General features: G+C 43.7%; 1 protein-coding gene across 1 annotated transcript in view; it reads right to left on the reverse strand.

The window, feature by feature from the left end:
* Positions 1 to 23,558, reverse strand: part of dcc (DCC netrin 1 receptor) — a 224,859-nt gene that overhangs the window by 184,166 nt on the left and 17,135 nt on the right. Inside the window, exons 4-5 of the mRNA XM_028602136.1 lie at positions 9,824 to 9,974; positions 7,400 to 7,536 (exon numbers count right to left, since the gene is read on the reverse strand). Of these exons, the coding sequence (XP_028457937.1) occupies positions 7,400 to 7,536; positions 9,824 to 9,974 (288 nt within the window). The remainder of the gene's footprint in view (positions 1 to 7,399; positions 7,537 to 9,823; positions 9,975 to 23,558) is intronic.

A 23,558-nucleotide genomic window follows, 5' to 3' on the forward strand; every position in this document is an offset into this window, starting at 1 on the left:
TTGGGAACTAGCTAAACAACGTCTATGTGTTGTTTTTCTATTTCTACACCTGTTTAGATGAAACTATGACAATGAGAAAGCTTTGGAGTTGTTGAAAGGAGTGTTTAAACTTTTGTTGGAGCTAGTTAACAGTTTCCCCCTGCTTGGTCTTTGTGCTAAGCTAAGCTAAACAAAGCCTGGACTCCACCTCCTATCTGGACCGAACACACAGAGATGGATCAGATGAAACTGACTTTAATCTGGTAGAATAACACAGCACTAACTTTTAGCCTGTACTTTATATTACTCTTTTATATAACCCTGTGTACTTACTTACAGCGTTTTTATCCCTCTGTTCCCTCCACGTCCCCATGGTCCTTTACATTAAATTGAAGTTATTTTTGTATTAAAAACAGCTTCCAGGACAACCTTGTTTTTATGGAGCCACAGAGAAACAGCTCCGCATATAAATATCTGAGAGGGGTGAACAGTTTTGGCACTTCATTCATTGTGATTGGCTGAAGACACCCTGGTCTTGGCTGGACCGATGGACATATTGACAGACTTTAAATCCTCCCTCTGTGTTAGTGAAGACTTCCCTCTCTCCACAGGAGCTCTGTGACCCCGCCCCCTCCCTCCCTCTCCTCTCTCTCTTTCATGTCTTTCAATCTGCGGCTCAGTGTTTTTGGGCGAGCGGAGCACGCCGGCCGGTGGCTCAGCGGGGGAGTTTGGCGGCTCGTTAAATGTTTTCTAAAACACCCAGAGTAATTCACAGAGCCTGTAATTAATCAGGAGAGGAGCCCCCGCAGACCACAACCAGGAAGGGTGTGTGTGTGTGTGTGTGTGTGTGTGTGTGTGTGTGTGTGTGTGTGTGTGTGTGTGTCTGGGCTTGTTTAACCATATTCGTGGGGTCCAAAAACCGGGAGTCCAGTACACTTGTGGGGTCCCGACAGCTTTGTGGGGCCAAAATGCTGGACCCCACAAGGTTAAAGGGCTGTTTGAGGGTTAAGACTTGGTTTTAGGATTAGGGATAGAATTAGGTTATGGTTAAGGTTAGGGTAAGGGTTAAGGTTAGGCATTTAGTTGTGATGGTTAAGGTTAGGGTAAGGGGCTAGGGAATGCATTATGTCAATGATGGGTCCCCACAAAGATAGTGCCACAAACCTGTGTGTGTGTGTGTGTGTGTGTGTGTATGTATGTGTTCTTTCCTAGAGAGTGACTTGATTCCACAGTGAAGTGAGACAATCACTGTGAACCAATAGACTAAACCGATCCGTGTTTGACTGTCTGCTGTGCACATATACATACATACATATATATATATATATATATATATATATATATATATATATATATATATATATATATATATATATATATATATATAAATTATTAATATAAATACTAAAAGTAAAAGTCCTTCAATTAAAACCTCACTTAAGTAAAAAGTATGTAAGTATCAGCAGGTTTCTTAAAGTATGAAAAGTGAAAGTCTCTCATAGTTCTTTCCATTAGCATCCAGCGCTACCAGCAGCTAGCGCTGACAGCAGCACACTGAATATACATGACTGATAGATGCAGCGCTGGCTATGTCGCTTTCATTAAGCCGCTAACAGGAAGCGGCTAATGAGCCGGGCTGCACTCATTATCACGGGGAAACAACACACACATTTGTTATCTTAATCATGGTCACTGCCCTGTGGAGTCAGAACACACACACAGCTCCATACATCGCCACACTGTGGCTATTCATCAGCATCTCATTGGAAGAAAAAAAATACAACACTACGTGTAATGGGGCATATTAGCACCACATATTCCTTATGTATTAGTTTAATGTAAATGCAAGAGAGAGACTGGAGTAATGGGCTTGTCCCATGTCCGATGACAGCGAAGTGTTTTCATCGATATGCATTTTGTTCTTATTTTATCTGTAGGTCTTTTCCTGCTTCCAACGTTAGCTACATGATTGCTGGATATACCAAACTAACTTTTCTTCACTTTCCTGAAGCAGAGCGGATAGCAGAACGGAACATCGTGACCGGTGTGGAATAAGGTTGGCGAAACAAAGGCCCTACGCTTTTCAGCGTCTATTATTTCGCCCAGAAAAAACTCAACAAAAAGCCATTTGCCAACACTAAATATCAAACTGTATCCTACATTCACCACTTCTAACCAGAGGCAGAATATAAAGTAATCTCGGAGATTATTCCTTCTCAGAGCTGAACCGGGAAGACACAGCACTTTTCATCAGACTCACCCTGGGTCGGGTTAATTAATCTACTGCTAAATTACAACTCTAATAACATTACTGTCACCAAAACACCCCCGCAAATCAAATCCCCCACTTCACCGTTAACCGTCAAGCCACTAAACCTGTATGGAAATTAACACTGATCATACAACACGAGCTAACACCGTCTCTCTCTCTCTCTCTCTCTCTCTCTCTCTCTCTCTCTCGGTTCTGGTGGTTGATTAATGCAGATATGTGCTGATTAACTCTCGTAACGTGCCGGGTAGGCAGCAAACCACCATGAGGCTAATGTCTGATTACTCCACATTGTCATTGTGATATTTTGTGATTACATTCTGAATCTGCAGCGTTCTCTGTCAGGTAAATACAGAATTACGTCTTCCTCTGATGTAGACGTAGCCTACACTGTAAGTCAGTAGTAGGCTATACAGTGGAGTTGCATATTAAGTGGTTTGGGGTCCTTTTGTAAGTCGTTTTCTACAAGTAGCAATACCATGTAATCGCCTGTTCCAAACAGGCACATTTTCAATGGGTACTGTACTAGTTCTACTAATAAAAGTCATATGAAAACATGCTGACTGTGGCTGTTGTTTAATAGTGATTATTATTAGTTCATTAGTGCTCACGCGGTCTTTAGTCCCCTTCTATTGGCTACATATTTGTAAATTGCTAATTTCAAATCTAATGCGTGCATGCCCTGGGATTAGAAATGACTGTTCTATTGACAACACTAGGGCTGCAGGATATGACCTAAAATCAAAATCACGATTAATTGCACATTTTACCTCGATAACAATAAATGACCGATTATTGAATTTCTTTTGTGATTTGACGACGGACACTGCGTTTTTAAATTGTTTTGTATAAAGTTTTAAAAAAACGTCTTTTGCATGATAAAAATGTAAATAGGCTATACAATCTATTTCGTAATTGCTAATTAACTTGTTAGTACTAACTTTGTACCAGCAAGTTGCGTTTTAAGCTCCTCTATTTTCTGCTTGTGGAGAGCTACGTGACACATGAAACTATATCGGTGAGGACCGGCGAGTTAAATCGTCCGTCTGAGAGTAAACCAGGCAGACACACAGCTAACAACCTGCAGGTGGAGGCGCTGGAGACGGGCTCGGACATACATGCCGCGGGCCGCTGTGGACTTGTGTCGGTCCTGCAAGTGGTTTCTGTAAAGTGGCTACAGCTGTCCGCGGACACGGAGTGCGGAAAGTGTATCAGAGCCTCCCAGACGGGTGAACTGAGACTCCGTTTCCTGCTCGTCGGTCAACGGTTAATGATCGGTTAACATTTCATTTCATTGTGCTTTCTTTTGTAAGGCCAAAAATCACCACGTACTAGCTAATGAATTAGCCTGAGGTAAACGCTAGCTATCAGTAAACAGAAGGTAGTGGCTGGTGTCTGGTGTGTGCGCCAGTGTTTGTGTGTGTGCGTGTCGGCCCGCCCCCGCATTTGGCGACTGGCGAGTGTTAATTCCGGACCCTGCACACGCGGTAGAATGTTTTTAAGGAGAAAGTAGACCTATCAACAAAAATAAATTATCAAAATTGTCGTCATGGGAAAAATACATCAATAACAGCTTCAGAATTTCGATGGCGATACATTTTCGATTAATCGCCCAGCCCTAGACAATACTTTTCAGAAACATGGAGTGAGTTTGAGAAGCTATAAAATATCTTACCGTCATATGAGCAGTGCCATTTTCATGGCACTAATTTAAATGGAAACTTCACCGATTAGCATTAAGCTGTGTATCAGTAGAACCCCGGTAGTATTTTTGAATGACCATGCTTCCCTCCCTCATGTCCCCCTGAGAGGCAAGATCTCTGTATTGAGAGTCTGGAAAAAAACCTCAGATGACGCAAAATGACGATTTTTGCGTCATCTGAGGCTTTTTTGCCCAGAGGCAAAAGACTACAGCCTGTATTCATTGTGTATTAGGAGCCACTTCCGCATAGCCCAAAGGGGGTTGGACTGTCAGCTTTTTCCGGAGATTGCCGAGGAAAAAACGAGTGTCAGCCATCTTGAATGCTCGCTTAGCTTCTGAGCAGGAGCAGAAACTGTTCATCCCGACGGAAATTTTGGGACGCGAGCTTTTATTTTGAAAAGTAGACGGGATGGCATGATATGGGACGCTCCAGGCTGCAGCCATACAGTCTTGGAAATTTTAGAACAACAATTATGTGCATTCAAACTACCACACACATGTACCACCGGGATACATTGGAACACATCGGAGAATATGCAGGACACTTTATTACGGACGCAATACTCGACACACTACGCAAGCTTTGCCTGCACGGAGACCAGCGGTGGTGCTCGATTCCTGTGGCCGGTAAAGTGACCTCATCAGTGGGGAGCGTTGAACGAGTGTGCCGGTGGAAAGCTAATTCTAGCCAGCCATCTGTTCACCAATCGCGCTTGCAAGTGTCCGCTCATTAAACAAACTGGACTACATCCAACTTCAACCAAACTCCCAACGCGAGTTCAGAGACGGCTGTGCTGTGTTTTTGTTGTTGTGGAAATATTGCTGTGGACAATCCAGCCTGCTGTCACCGAGTAAGACTACTAGTGGAGGTGGGCTGTGTTACCCCGGACTGCCTGTTGCAGAAATGGGGTGATTTGTATCCAACTAACTGCTAACTGCTGGTGGAGTTTGTGACTGTAAAATGCCGACAATTCTAGCTACATCCCACGCAAATGTACGGCTGTGTTTATACTCGATGTTTATACCACAGCCCACCAAGAGCTAATGCTAGTAGCTATGAGTTAGCCTTCTTTTATTACATGGCTTGGTTGAATTCTAATGTAGAATGTCTGTTATTTCTTGACAACAGACCGCTGCTAAGGATAACACACCGTTGCCATGCATAGCAGAGCGTTGCCATGGACACAGATCTGTTCACTCTGGAGCTATCAATCAATCCGCTGAAAGAAGTCCGGATAATATATCAGCTGTGGCCAAAAAAAGCATGTTTTAAATGTGTAACACCACTTGAGCCACGGTGAAACGTTTTTTCGTGTATATGGTTGAAATGACAATAAAACACACTTGTTGAGTTGATCGTCTCACTGTCTGTCTGTAAAGGGCAGGCGTGGCTTGGGAGTGGCCTCATACAGCAGCAAAGCAAGTGCATTCTGGGATTTGGTGTCTTTCATCCATATGAGCCAAAAACACATTTTCTGTCTTATCTTGACCTAGAAGGCACCAATTTCAATTTTTTTTTCACATTTCTACTACATAAGTGACCCAATTTAAAGATATATTCAGCTTTCCAGCGGTGAAATTTCCCTTTACCATTCACTTTAAGAGCCGATCCCCGACGTGACATACTGGAGACACAGACTCTCCCTGTTTGCTGTAAACATCGTGTAATGTTTGCAGGCAGCGGCTGTTGGGAGCAGAGTGTCAACAGAATATGAATGTGATGCGAACACAGGGACGGACTCGGAGGGGATGCTGAGACAAAGACATGAAAAGGACGGGGATGAGCAGGGAGGCGCGGCTGGAAGGAGACCACAAACACCCGAAGGTTAATTTGCAGATTTTCTCCTGAGATTCAAACAAACAACAGCTGCTTCTGTTTGATTCCCACTCTGTGCTTGCGGGGGGGAGAAAAAATATACTGTCTTTTGTTTTCATTAAAAAGTAAAAAAAATACAAAAAATACAAACAAATCTGATGTAGTTGTTGTCTGGTGATTAAGCCCATCATTTCTTTGCCTGTGTGCACAAAATAACTTGTCATGCTCTATGACAGGAATACATCAAATAATGAGTAGAATCAAGGCTAATTATCAATTGAAAAGGCCCAAACAGATGTTCACTCAGATCAGTTCTCTCAACGAAGAAATAACAGAGAAAGATGCACGGTCCTCGGGCAAAAAAGTTGAACCTCAACACGACACAACTAGGGCTGCCAATCGGGGGGCCAAATACGGTCCCTCGCAGATTTTGATCCGGCCCGCATATAGGTTCCCAATAAATAGTTGTGCACCAAACCAAAAAGACAGGAAACTGTTTTTCAGACTGTCATTACGTGACAGCATTTGACAGAATTTGGCAGATTTGCCGACTTTGAGACTCAAGAAGCAGAGTTTTCATATTCAGGCTGCGTCGGCTGTGTGGCAGCTGCTTTTAAAAATGTAATCTTTGTTTTGCTTGATTTGCTTAATTCTATCATGGCTAAGGAACCTTTTTTTGCCGACTTTTGTAGGGCTTTATGTCAACAAAAATGCCACAAAAGTCGAAAAAAGCAACAAAAATGTTGACAAAAAAAAAGTAATTTTGAATAAAGCGGGCTATGCCCGGTGCTTAGTGCCACCAAACACGATAGTGATTGATTTAAAGAACAGCCAATAAACCAGAGCACGATTTTTTCTGTGTGGACTATCAGACCCTCCTAGGCAGCGCTGTGGAGGACACTTTCGGTGAGTTTTTAGTTTAGCGGAGGGCTGTTTCTGATCCAAATGCCCTCTCTGGCTGAGCCGGCTGATGACTTCCTGCTGAACACACCTGAATACGTGAGCAGCATCAGTGGGAATCCAGCAGCAGCTGGGGAGCAGTCAGACAGTAAATACAAACATATTCTATTCATGAAAAGCCTCCTGAAGCAAACAGACGCCTCCGATTTCATATTTCATGACTGTATTTGATTCTGGATGTGATTCTGGATCAGACTGTCTTGCAGACACAAGGGCTTCTGTGAGCGGAGGGGAACACACTTCTTTTTTTTGGGTCTTTTTTTTACAACAGTTTCTAGGATTTTTTTTTTAGTTCCTCCCTCGGGAGCTTTGAGAAGTGACACAGTTTCATTCTTTCATCTTTTTTTTTTTCACATAACTGTGAGCACTGAGGTGTGTGTGTGTGTGTGTGTGTGTGTGTGTGTGTGTGTGTGTGTGTGTGTGTGTGTGTGTGTTCTTTTACTTATATCCTTGTGAGGACCAGGAGTTTGGAGAGTGAGGACATTTAGTACGTGCCTTTTTTTGAGGGTTTAGATGGCTTGTAAAGGCAACATCCCAGATGCGAGTCTAGCTGGGGACCTTTGATGCAGGATGTCCCCTCTCTTCTCTCTTTCCTCTCATTTCCTGTCACCTTGCTTGTCACTATCAAAATAAAGGCAAAAATGCCCCCAAAAATACACGTGTGTTGGCTTACCTAGTACACTCAGCTCTGTGTGCGCAGTGATGTTGTGGTTCTTGTTGGCCGCTGTACAGCTGTAACTGCCAGAGTCGTCGTCGGTGACACTCCTGATGATCAGATTGCTGCCCACCAGCAGAGAGTACTTCTTATTCCTACAGAGGAAAGGAAGAGCCAGGCCGTTTGCTTTTAGCATGTTTGTTTGATCAGTTGATAACTTACATAAAAGAAACATTTTTCATCACATACCCTTCACCATACCTCGAGATTGGCATGGGGTACTTTCCATAAAATCATCTCTCAATGCAAATCAAACCAGCTATTAGGCTAACTGAAATAAAACCATGCCAATCTCGAGGTATGGTGAAGGGCATGTGATGATGTGGGGCTATTTTAATTCCAAAGGCCAAGGGAACTTTATCAGGGTGCATTGTATCCTGGATCCATGAAATAACTGGCCTTTAAAAATAAAAATCTGCCTGCCTCTATGGAAATTTAACATCGGGGTGTGCTGACTTATGCCCCCTGTATTTTAAGGATTTATTAAGGATACTTTAAGGATATTTATTTATTTACGGATTTTGGGATTTTTCCTAATTTTCTTTTTAATTAAGGCATTAAGATCAATTTCCAAAAGATGATTTTTTTATTCCTCTTTTTAGTCAACTTTAGCATGGGTTCATAAACTTATGAGCACCACTGTACATTGGGAGTTAATGAAGGGGTACGTGAGTTTGGCGCCGTGGGGGGGGGCATCAGACCAAAAACTTTGGGAACCAGTGCTCTAGTCTAGTGAGTATTTCAGCAGGACGGTGCGTGAGTGTCTGTGTGTTGATTGGAATGGAGGAAAATGCCACCCAGTGCAACAGTGTGGCTCATTGATGGTGATTAACACATAGTACTTGTTAGTTGGATACTTTCATTGTTGGTTGTGGCATTCATTGACAAGAAGAAACATTTAAAAAGTCCAATATGTGATATTTGTACTGTAATAAATCCAAAAATGACACCAATGCCTCATCAGATATTAAGGAAACATGTTAAACTGAAATACTATCTTTTCTGACAACAATGCTAATGTCAGTATTTTTTCTTTTTGAAATTTACATTCCGTGATGGAATTTATGTTTATGTTTTGGTCTGTGTGTTGTTATCAACGGCCCAGTTTGACAGCCAGGCCGGGTTGCCAGATATACCAGTAAAAACGTAAACCCAGCGCGCTACAGCTGTAACGGTAGTACAGCCATGAAAGCAGCAAACAAACCAACAGGATCAACAGAGATAGATTCTACATGACATAAAAAAAAAAAAAACAGCATGTTTCTAACAGTTGCGTGACCAGAGACGCAACAACCCCCTGGTAAATATTAGAGATGTATTTGAAAGATGGAGACAGCTTAGAGCTCAAAAGGACGCAGAGTTGGCTTATTTCCTCCTGAACAGGTAAGCATTAGCTTCAGGCTAATTTATCATGGCTACTAGGGACGGGCATTTTTTGTCATTTCAACATTTGTGTACTCACATTGAATTATATAGCTAGAGTACCCGAGTTGGTTACTCGCAAAAACAGTTGAGACATAGCCAGTAAAGTGATCCCGACTGGTCCTGGCTAACGCCGCCATGCTAACCCTGCTAACTGTTAACGTTACCGGGAGGACCAGGCAAGCAGCCCATGGCTGTTTACAGTGTGTAGCCTCTTCAGCGGCTGGAGCCGACAACGGTGAGTTATTTTAAACCACGAGAGGGGGGCTGTAAATCGGAACGAGAGGACTGTGAGTTTGCAGTGTGTTTAGCGATTGTTGCCATAATTCTAAGCCAATGAAGTGTGTTCCGTCTGCAAGGTAGTGGTATTTTTAGCGGTTTGTATTGTAATTCTAAGCCTAGGAAGTGTGCCTGACTGGCGTGTGGAGAGGACAGTGAGGTTGTTGTGTTTTTAGCGGTTCATACTGTAATTTTAAGCCGAAGAAGTGTGTCTGTCAGTTGGTTACAGAGCTCCGCGTGAGCACGGGCTTTTATGAATGTCAATATAGCCAGTATCTACCGTTAGCTACTCCGCTGTGCTGTGGAGTAATGTCTGGCTATGTGAGAAAAGCGTCTAGCAACATTGTTGTGAATGCTGCGGTCTCAGCCTGGCAACCTCCGTGAACTTCGAGTCTGGGCAGGAGGGGGTGGGGGAAACGACTCTCCAGTATTTTGAATTGGTAGTGCAGTAACTATTTTAACCGCTAGCTGCCAGTATTACATACAATATTACATATTGCACCCTTAAAATATAATTACTGGACTTATACTAATTACTGGGCCGTGGTGGGATACATGTGGGGATCTAATGGGCAAAACTATACCTTGAGTAGATATTGTTGGTTATCACGTGGGTTAAACATGGATTATTATTTTATTTAGGGCAATGTGTAATATGAACAGACAGACAGTTAGACAGACCAGCTCTGGATCAGTTCCTCTCCTCTCCTCCACTGGATGCTTGGAGTCGGGTATCCGGAGGCGGAACATTCCAGCACTGCGTCGGCTCCCAGCAGAACCGTTACTCTGGAGGGACGCTGGAGGAACTGGAGGTTCCTGGTAACCCCGGGCTCTGAGAGCGAGAGGGAGAGAGAGAGAGACAGAGAGGAGGAAATGAGAAGCTGAAACATGGTCCATATTCTGAGATACACTACACAAATACATGTGGACACACAAACATTGCAGCCACATATAATAGCGGAACAGGCCTTTATATTGGCAGCCTCTACTCGTCTGGTTTCAGGCTTTCCAACAGATCTTCCACCAGAATCGGACTGCAGGGATTTGCTCCAATTCAGCCATGAGAGCATCAGTGAAGTCCAACACTGATGTTGGGTGATAAGCCAGGCTCACATTACCGTTTCCAACAAAGAGATCATTCAACCTTTATTTCTCCTCGAGAGATCATTTTCAATGTCATCGAGTCAGATTAAAAAGACAAAAACACACACAACAACACAGAAAGTACAATCATAAGGAATATAGAAAGGCAATAAAACATTCAGAATTGGAAAATGGTTTGATACAAAAATTTGGAGAATGGGGACGCAAAAGAAAATATAATTATGTAAAGCAGTTACAAGTAGAACCTCTCCGGGAACCATCACCTTATCGTGGTGGAGAGGTTTGTGTGTCCCTATGAACCTGAGGGCTGTGTTGTCTGGAGCTGTGTGCTCCTGGTAGGGTCTCCCAAGGCAAAGTGGTCTCAGGTGAGGGCCCAGACAAAGAATGGTTCAAAAACCCTATGAGCCAACGAGGAAGAGGTGAAGTTAACCTGCCCGGAGGAAGCCCGGGGCCCCCGTCTGGAGCCAGGGCCAGATGGCGGGCTCGTCAGCGAGCACCTGGTGGCCGGGTTTGCCACAGAGCCCGGTCGGGCACAGCACGAAGAAGCAACATGGCAACTCCCTCTCCATCCCATGGGCCCACCACCTGTGGGAGGAACCGCTGGGGTCGGGTGTGCTGCCACATGGGTGGCAGTGAAGGTCAGGGGCCTCGATGGACCAGACCCGGGCAGCAGACGCTGGCTCTGGGGACGTGGAACGTCACCTCTCTGTGGGGGAAGGAGCCGGAGCTTGTGCGGGAGGTGGAGCGCTACAGGTTAGATCTGGTGGGGCTTACCTCTACGCACAGTCTCGGTTCTGGAACCATACTCCTGGATAGGGGTTGGACTCTTTTGTTCTCCGGAGTTGCCCAGGGTGTGAGGCGCCGGGCGGGAGTGGGGATACTCACAAGCCCCCGGCTGAGCACCGCTACGTTGGCGTTTACCCCAGTGGACGAGAGGGTCGCCTCCGTACGCCTGCGGGTTGTGGGGGGGAAAACTCTGACTGTTGTTTGTGCATATGCACCAAACAAGAGTTCGGAGTATTTGGCCTTCTTGGAGACCTTGAGTGGAGTGCTGCATGGGGCTCCAGTGGGGGACTCCATAGTTCTGCTGGGGGACTTCAACGCACACGTGGGCAATGATGGAGACACATGGAGAGGCGTGATTGGGAGGAACGGCCTCCCTGATCTAAAGCAGAGTGGTTGTTTGTTGTTGGACTTCTGTGCTAGTCATGGATTGTCTATAAGGAACACCATGTTCGAACATAGGGATGTTCATAAGTGTACTTGGTACCAGAGCACCCTAGGCCAAAGGTCAATGATCGATTTTATCTCTGGACAGACCTGGTAAGCCCAAACGGGTAGTGTGGTTAAATTGGGAATGTCTGGAGGAGGCCCCTGTCAGACTTTCAACTCACACCTCCGGCGGAGCTTTTCGTGCATCCCTGTGGAAGCTGGGGGCATTGAACCCGAGTGGACAATGTTCAAAGTTTCTATTGCTGAAGCTACGGCTAAGAGCTGTGGTCTTAGGGTCTTAGGTGCCTCAAGGGGCAGGGTGGAAGTTGCTGAGGTAGTTAAACAACTCCACAGTGGCAAAGCCCCAGGGATTGATGAGATCCGTCCAGAAATGCTTAAGGCTCTGGGTGTGGAGGGGTTGTCTTGGTTGACACGCCTCTTCAACACTGCGTGGAAGTCTGGGACGGTGCCTAAGGAGTGGCAGACCGGGGTGGTGGTTCCCCTTTTCAAAAAGGGGGACCAAGAGGGTGTGTGCCAATTACAGGGGTATCACACTTCTCAGCCTCCCGGTAAAGTCTGGAAAGGAGGGTTCGGTCGATAGTCGAACCTCGGGTTGAGGAGGAACAATGCGGATTCCGTCCTGGTCGTGGAACAACGGATCAGCACCTCTAAATCGGAGGCGATGGTTCTCAGCAGGAAACCGATGGAGTGCCTTCTCCAGGTAGGGAATGAGTCCTTACCCCAGGTGAAGGAGTTCAAGTACCTTGGGGTTTTGTTCGCGAGTGAGGGGACAATGGAGCGGGAGATTGGTCGGAGAATCGGCGCAGCGGGTGCGGTATTACATTCAATTTATCGCACCGTTGTGACGAAAAGAGAGCTGAGCCAGAAGGCAAAGCTCTCGATCTACCGGTCAGTTTTCATTCCTACCCTCACCTATGGTCATGAAGGCTGGGTCATGACCGAAAGAACGAGATCCAGGGTGCAAGCGGCCGAAATGGGTTTCCTCAGGAGGGTGGCTGGTGTCTCCCTTAGAGATAGGGTGAGAAGCTCAGTCATCCGTGAGGAGCTCAGAGTAGAGCCGCTGCTCCTTCGCGTCGAAAGGAGCCAGTTGAGGTGGTTCGGGCATCTGGTAAGGATGCCCCCTGGGCACCTCCCTAGGGAGGTGTTTTAGGCACGTCCAGCTGGGAGGAGGCCTCGGGGAAGACCCAGGACTAGGTGGAGGGATTATATCTCCAACCTGGCCTGGGAACGCCTCGGAATCCCCCAGTCGGAGCTGGTTAATGTGGCTCGGGAAAGGGAAGTTTGGGGTCCCCTGCTGGAGCTGCTACCCCCGCGACCCGATACCGGATAAGCGGACGAAGATGGATGGAGTTACAAGTAGAAGTTTGCAGGTTTAGAACCAGATTTCTAAATTGTCCAAGACGCACGATTGAGTTGATTTTAAGAAAGTGCTGTAATTTGTTCCAGGAGTCGGGTGCACTAAAACTAAAAGCAGTTTAACCAAGTTCAGACCAAGGTTGAGGAACATGAAGTAAAAGCCAGTCAGCAGAGCGAGTCTGATAATGACCCTCTGAGTAACAGAGAAGGTCTGTAAGGTAAGATGGCAGTTTTCCAATAAGAGCCTTATACTGTAGATACAGAGAAACCAGTGAGTATCACGTCTTAAAAATGGTCTTCTGATTTTACACAGCTATGGTCACACGGCTATGGTTAACATTTGGTAAGTTTTTGGCACAAAAGCAACTTGGTTAGAGGTTAGTTTGGGTTGAAATTAGGGTTGGACACCATTTGGATTTTAACAATTCTGATTTCAATTGCAATTCTCCCTTTCGATTCCGGTTCTTATTGATTCTCGATTCTGATTTGTTGACGGGTGGAGTTGAAACAGGTCACGTGTATTTTCACAAATAAGAGTAAAGTTTTAGTTTGATTCAATGGTGGTTTGCAGTTTTACGGGGCTTTTTCAATATAAAATAAAGCCACGTTAGAGCGCTGCTTACTGTGCTCCACGGCTGTAACACGACAAGCGCCTGGCCGCTATGGAAACCAAAACTTGCGCATGTTAAATTGGGAAGCCATGATTGGATTTGAAACCAAATCCTCCCAACGATTCCAAACGATTCCAATAAAGAAACAATTCTACTGGAATCGTAATTTTTTAAACGATTCCAAGAAGGAATCGGTTCTCGATGCCAAATCCTTAATAACTACTTGGTTAAAAGAACACGGCGACTTATTGGGACTTTAGCTTATTCACTGTAACCCCAAGTGTTAGATAAGTCCATACATACCCTTCTCATCTCCGTACGTGCTGTAACGCTGTCTGACGGCTCCACCGGTAGCTTAGCCTAGCACAGAACATGCAGGTGAATGGTTCTGGTAATCCTACTGCTCCGAATTGTGACAAAAGTGACAAAATAACGCCAACATGTTCCTATTTACATGTTGTGATTTGTAGAGTTACAGCGTCTACAAAAAACAACGTAACATGAGACACAGCCATCTTCTAACCGTAAACAAACCGGGAACTATATTCTCAGACAGGCTTGCTGCAAAGCAAATCACTCCGCCCAAGTACTATATTCTTCCGTCTGAGAATATAGTTCCCAGTTTGTTTAGGGTTAGAAGATGGCTGTGTCTCATGTTAAGTTGTTTTTTGTACATGCTGTGACTCTATGAATCACAACATGTAAATAGGAACATGTTATTTTGTCACTTATTTGGAGCAGTAGTATTACTGGAACCATTCACCTGCATGTTCTGTGCTGGCCTGATGCCGCTGGAGCCGTCACACAGCATTACAGCACACACGGACATGAGAAGGGTATGTATGGACTTGTCTAACTCTGGGGGTTAAGGTGAATAAGCTAAATTCCCAATAAATAAATAAAGTTCCTTTAAGGTTAGAGGGTCTTTGTCATCATGGTAACAATAATAACCACGTGTTTATGGAATAACTTCAGTCATGGGGCAAAGAAACCAATGTCTCCTGTTGGTAGGACACAGGAAATAAACAGTCTTCTCCAATGTTAAAGTCCAATGTTTTATTGACTCATCCATCCACCAGACCTCCTCCTAGAGTTCGTCTTGGTCTCAAGACTGGAGGAAGACCACTTTTTTCTAAGTTCTCGGTCTCGTCTTGGAATCGGTTAGTCAACCCCCTCTTCCCTCCCCCTTAACATGCACTTACCAGTAGTGTAATCCCAAAACGAACTCAGAATTGGCTTCTTAAAAAGTTGACATAGGGTCGAAACTTTCATGTGTTTTCAAAATCAGATTTTCTATCAGATCCCAACTAAGAAAAACTGAGGCCTGAGGACACAGACACAGATACACACACACACACACACACACACACACACACACACACACACACACACACACACACACACACACACACACACACACACACACGCACGCACACTCCCCTACAGTGGGTCAGGTTGTGTTCACCCTCAGGTTTGCCCGGGGGCTGGTGGGTTCTCAAAGAACGACGAGACGATTTCCATCAGCAGACAGGAAATTACAACATGCCCCGCAGCACTGAGACACACACACACACACACACACACACACACACACACACAGACACACACAGACACACACACACACAATAAGATGTAAAGCTGTACGACCTCTAAATTCAGAAACAAAAAAACTAAAGAAACAGAAACAAACACACGATAGTCAGCAGAAACGTGAGCAGTGAACACAGGGAGACAAAAGAAGAAGAAGAAGTAGGAGAAGCGTCCACGCAGCAGATTTGTTTGGCTTGGTCACAGAGAAGAGTAAAGAGCGAGGGATCACAGAGATAATCACTGAACGACAGTGTGACTCCTTTAATGTTTTCACAGACACGCCACCAAAGGAGGCTGTCAGCAAATCAGATGACACACCGATGGCACTCGCATCACAATGAGGAAGAAGAGCAAGAACACACTTTCTGATACCAACACATATACACACACACACACACACACACACACACACACACACGCCAATGCCAACCCTGTATCCTAAAAAATTACGTTCCCCATACGCACCCTCGCACACAAGCACGCACACTCACATACACTTACATAGACACACACACACACACACACACACACACACACACACACACACACACACTAAGGCCAACCCTGTCTCCAAAAAAAATTATGTTCCCATACAACTAAACTGCATTCTCAATTATGTTTTGAGGGAAACGTGAATTCTCTGAGATCACGTTTGTTTGAACATATCCTCGTACCAGCGTCAGACTCATGTTGGGACATACAGCCATATGTTGTGTACACACGGCAGTAAGCGTGATCGGTCCACATACCGTAAAGGCAATGAGTCTGTTGTACCTTATTTGACAGAAATTATTTCTGACAATTTCATGGTCAACAATGTATATTGTGCTTGACTAAATAAAAGCCCAGTTAACAAAACTGATCAAGAACAAAATCAATCGTAATCCATGACAAAATACATTTCCCTCGAAACATAAATTGAGAAAACAGTTTAGTTGTATAAAGTTTTGAATATCTTTATGGAGTCAGAATAATTAAACCATAATCCATCTGAATGTTAAAACTTCTTACAGATCAAAGGAAACACAGAGAACTCTCTGGCTTTTAAGAAATGTTTAAAAGATTCTCTGAAGCCTCAGAAGGAAGCAAAAGGCAATGTTTTCTTGTTCTCCGTCTTCCCCAGAGTCAAACTTTTAGGAAATGTTATGCCTAGCATACATTAGAAGACTTTGAACAGTATTTGAAAAGATTAAAGTCTGACACCATCTCACATCTAAAGACAATCATCTCACATATAACTTTAAAAGGAACACGCCGACTTATTGGGACTTTGTCTTATTCACCGTATCCCCCAGAGTTAGATAAGTCCATACACACCCTTCTCATCTCAGTGCGTGTTGATACTCTGTCTGACGCCCACAATGCTAGCCTAGCTTAGCACAGATCCTGGAGGTAACCGGCTCCAACTAGTCTACCGCTCCCAATAAGTGACAAAATAACACCAACAGTTTCCTATTTACATGTTGTGATTTGTATAGTCACAGCGTGTACAAACTCGGAACTATATTCTCAGAAGGCGAAGCACTGCTACTTCTGCTACTTGGGCGGAGTGATTTGCTCGCAGCACCTGAGAAGCCCTGTGGTGAGGAGCAGAGAGTAAGGGCCATTTTACAGTCGCCCTAGCCGAGCTGGCGCGCGCCAATGTGATGTCAAAATGACGTAGATCTTGCTGGCATGCCAGGATTTTTTTCAGCGGCACAAGACAAAGCGGAAACAGGAAGCATGGACGAGCTCGAGGGCAACCGGATGCCAGGACTCTCAGAGTGACTGCAAGTCTCTCTGGTAAACTTACTGGGTTAAGATGAGTTCTTTTTTGTCAATGAAAGGCTTAATCCCACCAAGTAGGTCATACTTTAATGGCTGTCTGGTTCATGGTGTCCTGCCAAATGCTATTATGTCTGTAATGTTAGTACCTGTGCTTAAAGACAAGGCTGGTGAGCTCAATAGTATTGACAATTATCGACCAATTGCATTAGCCAGTATCTTGTTGAAAGTACTGGAGAGAATACTGTTAACAAAACTAGAAATGTATGTCCTTACTACTGACAATCAGTTTGGGTTCAAAAGAAAACATGGAACTGACCTGTGTATCTATGCTCTTAAAGAGATTGTGTCCAGGTACACAAGCCTAAATTTATCTGCATTCCTATGCTTTATTGATGCGTCAAAGGCATTTGATAGAATTAATCATGAACGATTGTTTGTAAAATTGCTAGATAGAGGTGCCCCTAAATTTTTTGTGAGAATTTTAGCATTTTGGTATGCCCACCAAACGTTTCAGGTTAAATGGGACAATGTTGTATCTGCTCCATTCTGTGTTAGTAACGGAGTGCGGCAAGGAGGAATTCTGTCTCCTATTTTATTTAATGTTTATATGGATGAATTATCAAATCAGCTAAATAGGTTAAAAACCGGCTGTCTTGTGGGCAACACTATTGTTATCTTATGTATGCAGACGACCTGGTCCTGCTCTGTCCATATAGTGCTGGGCTGCAGCAGATGCTGAAGGTGTGCTCTCAGTATGGCATTGATTATGACATAAAGTATAATGCTAAGAAAAGTCACATAATGATAGATAGAAGCGACGAGGACAAGAAATCAACTTTTCCGACCTTTTATCTGTCAGATAGTGCTGTTGCTGTGTGTGAGGAAATTAAATATTCAGGTCACGTCATATCTGATGACTGGACGGATGACAAAGACCTCTACCAACAGCGCTGTAAAATTTACTCTCAAGCTAACATGCTTACAAGGAGGTTCTCCATGAGCTCTGACTCTGTGAAGTGCTCTCTGTTTAGAACCTACATCACACTGCTATATACTGCTCAATTGTGGTCTAACTATAAGAAAAAGAGTATGCAGAGGCTCAAGGTAGCATACAATAATGCAATGAGGCTGCTGCTCCGTGTCCCTAGGTGACATAGTGCCAGTCATTTGTTTGTGTCCACTAGAGTGCCAACCTGTGAGGCACTCTTAAGACAGCTGATGTTTAGTTTCATGTGTCGCCTGGACAAGTCAGAGAACCACATAATTGAAGCTCTAGTCAGCCCTGTGAAAAGCTGTTCACACTTCTAGGTTAAGACAGCATTGGTGCAATAGCCTGTATAGGTTAATATGTAATTTTTATGTATTATTGTATAGGCTAATGTGCAATTATTATGTATTTTTGTATCTCTTTTTTATACTTTTTATACTATGTATACTGTATTATGTATTATATGGACCTGGGTCTTCAATAAAGCTTTATATTATATTATATTATATCCAATCAAATCGAAGCATTGACATCAATGCTGCTGCCAGTTCTGCCGTTGTTTACCTTTTTCTTCTTCTTCTAGTCTGTAGAAATAGCAAAGTCGGTAGCCTTTCCTCATTAGCGCCACTCCTGTTCAGGACAAGGGGGTAAGCTTCGCTTCAGAACTCAAACCTCCTATGGCGCCATTTTGATGCTACAAAGCGATCACCTCTAATGTGTTTGGAGGCAAGTTACAAAAAAAGTCTGACAAAGATGGCAGAGGTTATCAGCGCCGTATCATGAAAATTGTGATGTGATTAAAATGTTTCTACATCAACATTGGTACTTCTATAAACACAAATTGTGTTTTATATGACACACAAACTTGGTTAGGGCACATACACCACTAAATAGATCACTGTATATGTTAGTTTAAACACTCAAACTTTTTAGCATATCGACAGGGTAATCGCTAGCATGTTCGGACATTGGATTTCATTGTAGCCTAGCCAGGCAGCTAGCTAGCTGCATTTGTTTGATTACATGTTTTGTTGGCAAACATTGACGCTTGTAGCAACACGGATTGTTGTTTGTATGTCACACAAACTTAAACAGGGCAAACACACCACCAAATAGACCACTGGAGATAGTTTAAACACTCAAAATGATTCAGCTAGCTGACAGGTCAACCGCTAGCATGTTCGGACATTGCATTTCATTGTAAGCATAGCAAGGCAGCTAGGCTACGTAGCCAGGTTATCAGAGCATTTATGAGCTAACATTTTACCGATGGTTTGCTGCTGTGCATTTTTACCGCCCTGTCTTCTGACAGCCCGGGACATTTAAAAGAAATTTGCGGTCTTGCGTGTCGTTTTCACGACCACGCCCCCGAGGCAAACTTTCACTGGCCAAAATTTGCGGGGTGTTTCGCTGTGTGGAACCCTACCGTTAAGCTTAGCGCGGCGCCATAGCAACCATGAACAACACTGGCTCTAGCCAAAGCCGGTCTACGGAAAGCCGTTCCACTCCCTATTCAGCCCCATTGTACCAAATTTGGTTGCAGTTTGTGATCGCGGTCCAGTGCAAAATGAATGGACTCTATGGAGCTAGACGGCTAAATGTGTCTCTTTCACCTGATTGTTGTTGAGAAATCTCAGATTTGATTGTAGTTTTTGCAAGTTCAACATGGGTTATAGGTCGAAAGTTGAATGAACGAGTACTTATGTCCTTTTGATTTCTTACAGGTGAGTCGTTGTTGCCCATAACACGCTAGCATTCTGCTAATGAATGCTGATTGGTCAGTGAAGGACTGATTACGATCAGAGATCCAGCTTGACGGCATCCGAAGCAGAGCCTGAATGTCAGAGTGAATATTTCAGCGTGGTCTTTAAAACATCAGCAAACCTCTTTCTAGCATGTGTATTGACAGGGAGAGCCTAACCTGTCAGCTGTGTTGTCGATGCCTCAAGAGAACACAGGCAGCGACTCAGAGCTTGCCATAAAGCAGTATCTCTGGCCGTATATGTGTATGACGTCATTGACATTTTAAAAGGCTTTTTAGAACAAAAAAGCGACTTTAAAAAAACCTAACACCCAGCAGTGTGTATTTTCTTTGCCTCGCCTTTCGAATGCAATGTTCAAATTACTAGACAAAAAATTATATCCTGAGAAAAGTGGATTTTGAGGGCTATAGCTCCATAGAGTCCCATTCATTCTGCACTGGCCTGTGAGTGCCCCCTATATGGAACTCTGGTGGTACTGCAACCAGTTCAGAAGCCGGAAGTAACAAGAGAGTGGAACTTCTTCCTATATTAGAAATTCTTTGCTCTAGCCGTTTGCTGCTTCCTGTTCTGGTGCTGGAGGGAGCGCACCCATTGGCTGTTGACAATGTTCACGTGATTTAACTTCACTACCAAAACTTAAAACTTAGGATAATATCAAACACTTGATTTTGTTGGAACATCAAGACAGAAAAAGACTGAGTTTTATGACCATCTCACATCAAACGATTGAGGCGACGGGAGTATGGCCCGACTCTAGCAAGACTCAGGATTTCATTTCCATATTGGAAATTAGTCTGTGACGGTGGAAACGCTTGAAAAGTTGTTTGGTGTAAGGAGGGCATTAGGCATAGAAACAAGGGGAGGGGAGAGGAATTTTAATATTTGTTATCTTATTTGGTTATGTTATAATACATACCGTACTTTTTAGTACTTCTTTTTTAAATTTGGTTTGATTATGCATTGTTTTACTGCCATGTGATGTTTTATAAATTACATTCAATTCATTTATTTAAAGGGGTGATAGAATGATTATATAGAGTATTTCACACTGTTCCTTATGGTCTCCTAATGGGGTATTTAACATTGGTTGGGCTGAAAATGGCCTGGTTGATATTTTATTGGCCCTTATGCATCCCTGTGTTTTGGCCCTATTTGTAACAAGAGCTTTTCTTCCAAATATGGTATGCTCGTGAATATTTAGATGAGCTGCGCACTGATTGGTTGAGCGAATTGCCATACGCACACATTAGAGATGCGCGCTGATTGGTTGAGCGAATCCCCAATACACACACAGAGAAGCGACAGAATCTCATATTCCAGATACTGCAATGTTTCATTACCAAATTCACTTCTGAGACTTTTTTATGTGAGAAATCAACTATATAAAGCTCAAATATGGGCGTTTTTACCAAAATTGATGGCTAATTGCAAATATGGTAAGATGTATGGTAAGTTTCGGACTTCAGCGGCGGTGCTGCTGCCTCCCCGCCCGGCCTGCCTTCCTTCACAGACCCCGGCCTGCTGTGAGCTCCATTAGGCTGGCAGCCCTGACAGAGCTCCAGGGGCCTGCAACTCCCCTCTTCCTACTAGCTAAATGGCCCGTTGTGTGAGAGTGAGAGGGCGGTCAGCAAGCTTGTTACACCAGCAATCTCTTAACACATGTTACACACAATGTCACGCCACTTAGCTATACAACATCTAAATGTCTTATAAAGCTAACAACGGTGTCCGATTTCAAGTTAATATTTGTGAAGTTTAGCTAGGTGTTTCGTTAGCTGCGACTGTCACTTCAATCCTATCTATGTGTAGCTACATATCACGGATAAAATAGAATTTCGTCACGCCACTTACACAACATCTAACCAAATGTCTTATAAAGCTAACAACGGTGTCCGATTTCAAGTTAATGAATATTTTTGAGCTGTAAGGGTTTCGTTAGCTGCGACTGTCCCTTCAATCCTATGTGTACAAGATTGCGGCTAGTTAGCTTCATTTTTGGTCGTAATTCAAGTATATTTACAGTTTGAATTTCGTCACGCCAGTTATACAACATCTAACTAAATGTTTTATAAAGCTAACAACGGTGTCCGATTTCAAGTTAATGAATATTTGTGAGCTGTAAGGGTTTTGTTAGCTGCGTTTGTCCCTACAATCCTATGTGTACAAGATTGCGGCTAGTTAGCTTCATTTTTGGTCGTAATTCGAGTATATTTACAGTTTGATTTTCATCACGCCACTTATACAACATCTAACTAAATGTTTTATAAAGCTAACAACGGTGTCCGATTTCAAATTAATGAATATTTGTGAGCTGTAAGGGTTTCGTTAGCTGCGACTGTGCCTTCAATCCTAGCTGTGTGTAGCTACAAATCACGGATAGTTAGCTTCATTTTCGGCGTAATTCCGAGTATATTTACAGTTTAAATTTTGTCACGCCAGTTATACCACATCTAACTAAATGTCTTATAAAGCTAACAACGGTGTCCGATTTCAAGTTAATGAATGTTTGTGAATAGCTCCATCCAGCCGCAGGCTCTATCAATGAGACTTGCGGACAAGAGGTGTGTATTTCCCCAATCGTTTGTTTAAATAACTCAACACATTATAATTACACACAATAAAAGATTAACTGAAACCTGTGGTAAGTGATTGCTGGTGTAACATGCTCGCTGACCGCGCTCTCACTCACATACACCGGGCATTTAGCTAGCAGGAAGAGGAGAGTTTCAGGCCCTGGAGCTCTGTCAGAGTAGGGGCATTTAGTTGTCTATTACCCCAAGAGACGGTGACTTTACGCGGGTATGGAGTGCTGTGGGCTGCCAGTCGTGACGGAGCTCCAAGTACCTCATAGCAGGCCGGGGTCTGTGAAGGAAGGCAGGCTGGGCAGCGAGACAGCAACACAAGCAGCACCGGCGCTGAACTCCGACACACAGTCGAACAAAATTTGCAATTAGCCATCCATTTTCGTAAAGCGGCCCATATTTGAGTTTTACATTGTTGATTTCCCGCATAAAAAAAGTTTTAGAAGTGAATTTTGTATGGAATAGCAGAGATCTGCGTGACCTAGATTCAGAAGACTACCTGATCTCAGGTCAGTTGTGTAGCCTATGTAAATGTTGGGGCGTGACCGTTCTCTTAATACACCCATGGGCTGACAAAGGTTCCGGGTTTTGGGAGGTTGACGTCAACTTTCAGCTTTGTTGACATTCGCCCGTTTTCAGCGGCAGTTTCAAAATATGAGGTTTTCATAGTAAAGGGGTGTCAGTGGGATGTATGTCCTATTTACCCACCGAACTGTCGTTATTCAACTATGACAGGGTGGAATCAGTTTTGCATTCTATCACCCCTTTAATGTATTTTATTTGCATATTCTAAAATTGTGTTACTTTTTAAATACTCAATTTTAATGATCTACTTTTCAAATATATATTTTGTTTATTTACTCAGTCATGCATGGGATATTGTTTGTTATTTTATTTGGATTGTGGTAGCAAGTAGTGATGAAAAATATGGGAGTGGAGTTTGAAATGTAAAGTACGTGATGATGGTGCTATAGGCCGGCCCTCAGGCCCCAGGGAGCTCTCCGCTGGGACGGAGCGCAGGAACACTTGATGAGCTCGAGTCAAAGTGGTGTTTCACCAGCAAGAGAGAGCTAACCCAGGCTGTTATCTGAGTGATGAAGTGGACAGTGTGCGGACTCTTCTAATTGGACGGTGAGGAGCGGCTGACAGACTCCCTGCAGACTGATGAGAAGCTGCTTTCTTTCAGAAACATTATTAAAATCACATCTTACACTCTTTATATTCATTACATCACACTTCATTTTCAAATGAGGCATCCAGCACTGGGAGGAAATGAATAAAAAAATGAGGACCTGACAAAATGATGACTGCAGGAAAAGTAGCCCTCACCATTAGGTAAAACTGCTGGTGCAGTACTTCGCTGTAGCAAGACTGGAAATCTAAATTGGCTTCTGGAGATTGATAACACAAATAATACCTCAA

Source organism: Perca flavescens, chromosome 16 (assembly GCF_004354835.1).
Source record: "Perca flavescens isolate YP-PL-M2 chromosome 16, PFLA_1.0, whole genome shotgun sequence".
NCBI lineage: Eukaryota > Metazoa > Chordata > Actinopteri > Perciformes > Percidae > Perca > Perca flavescens.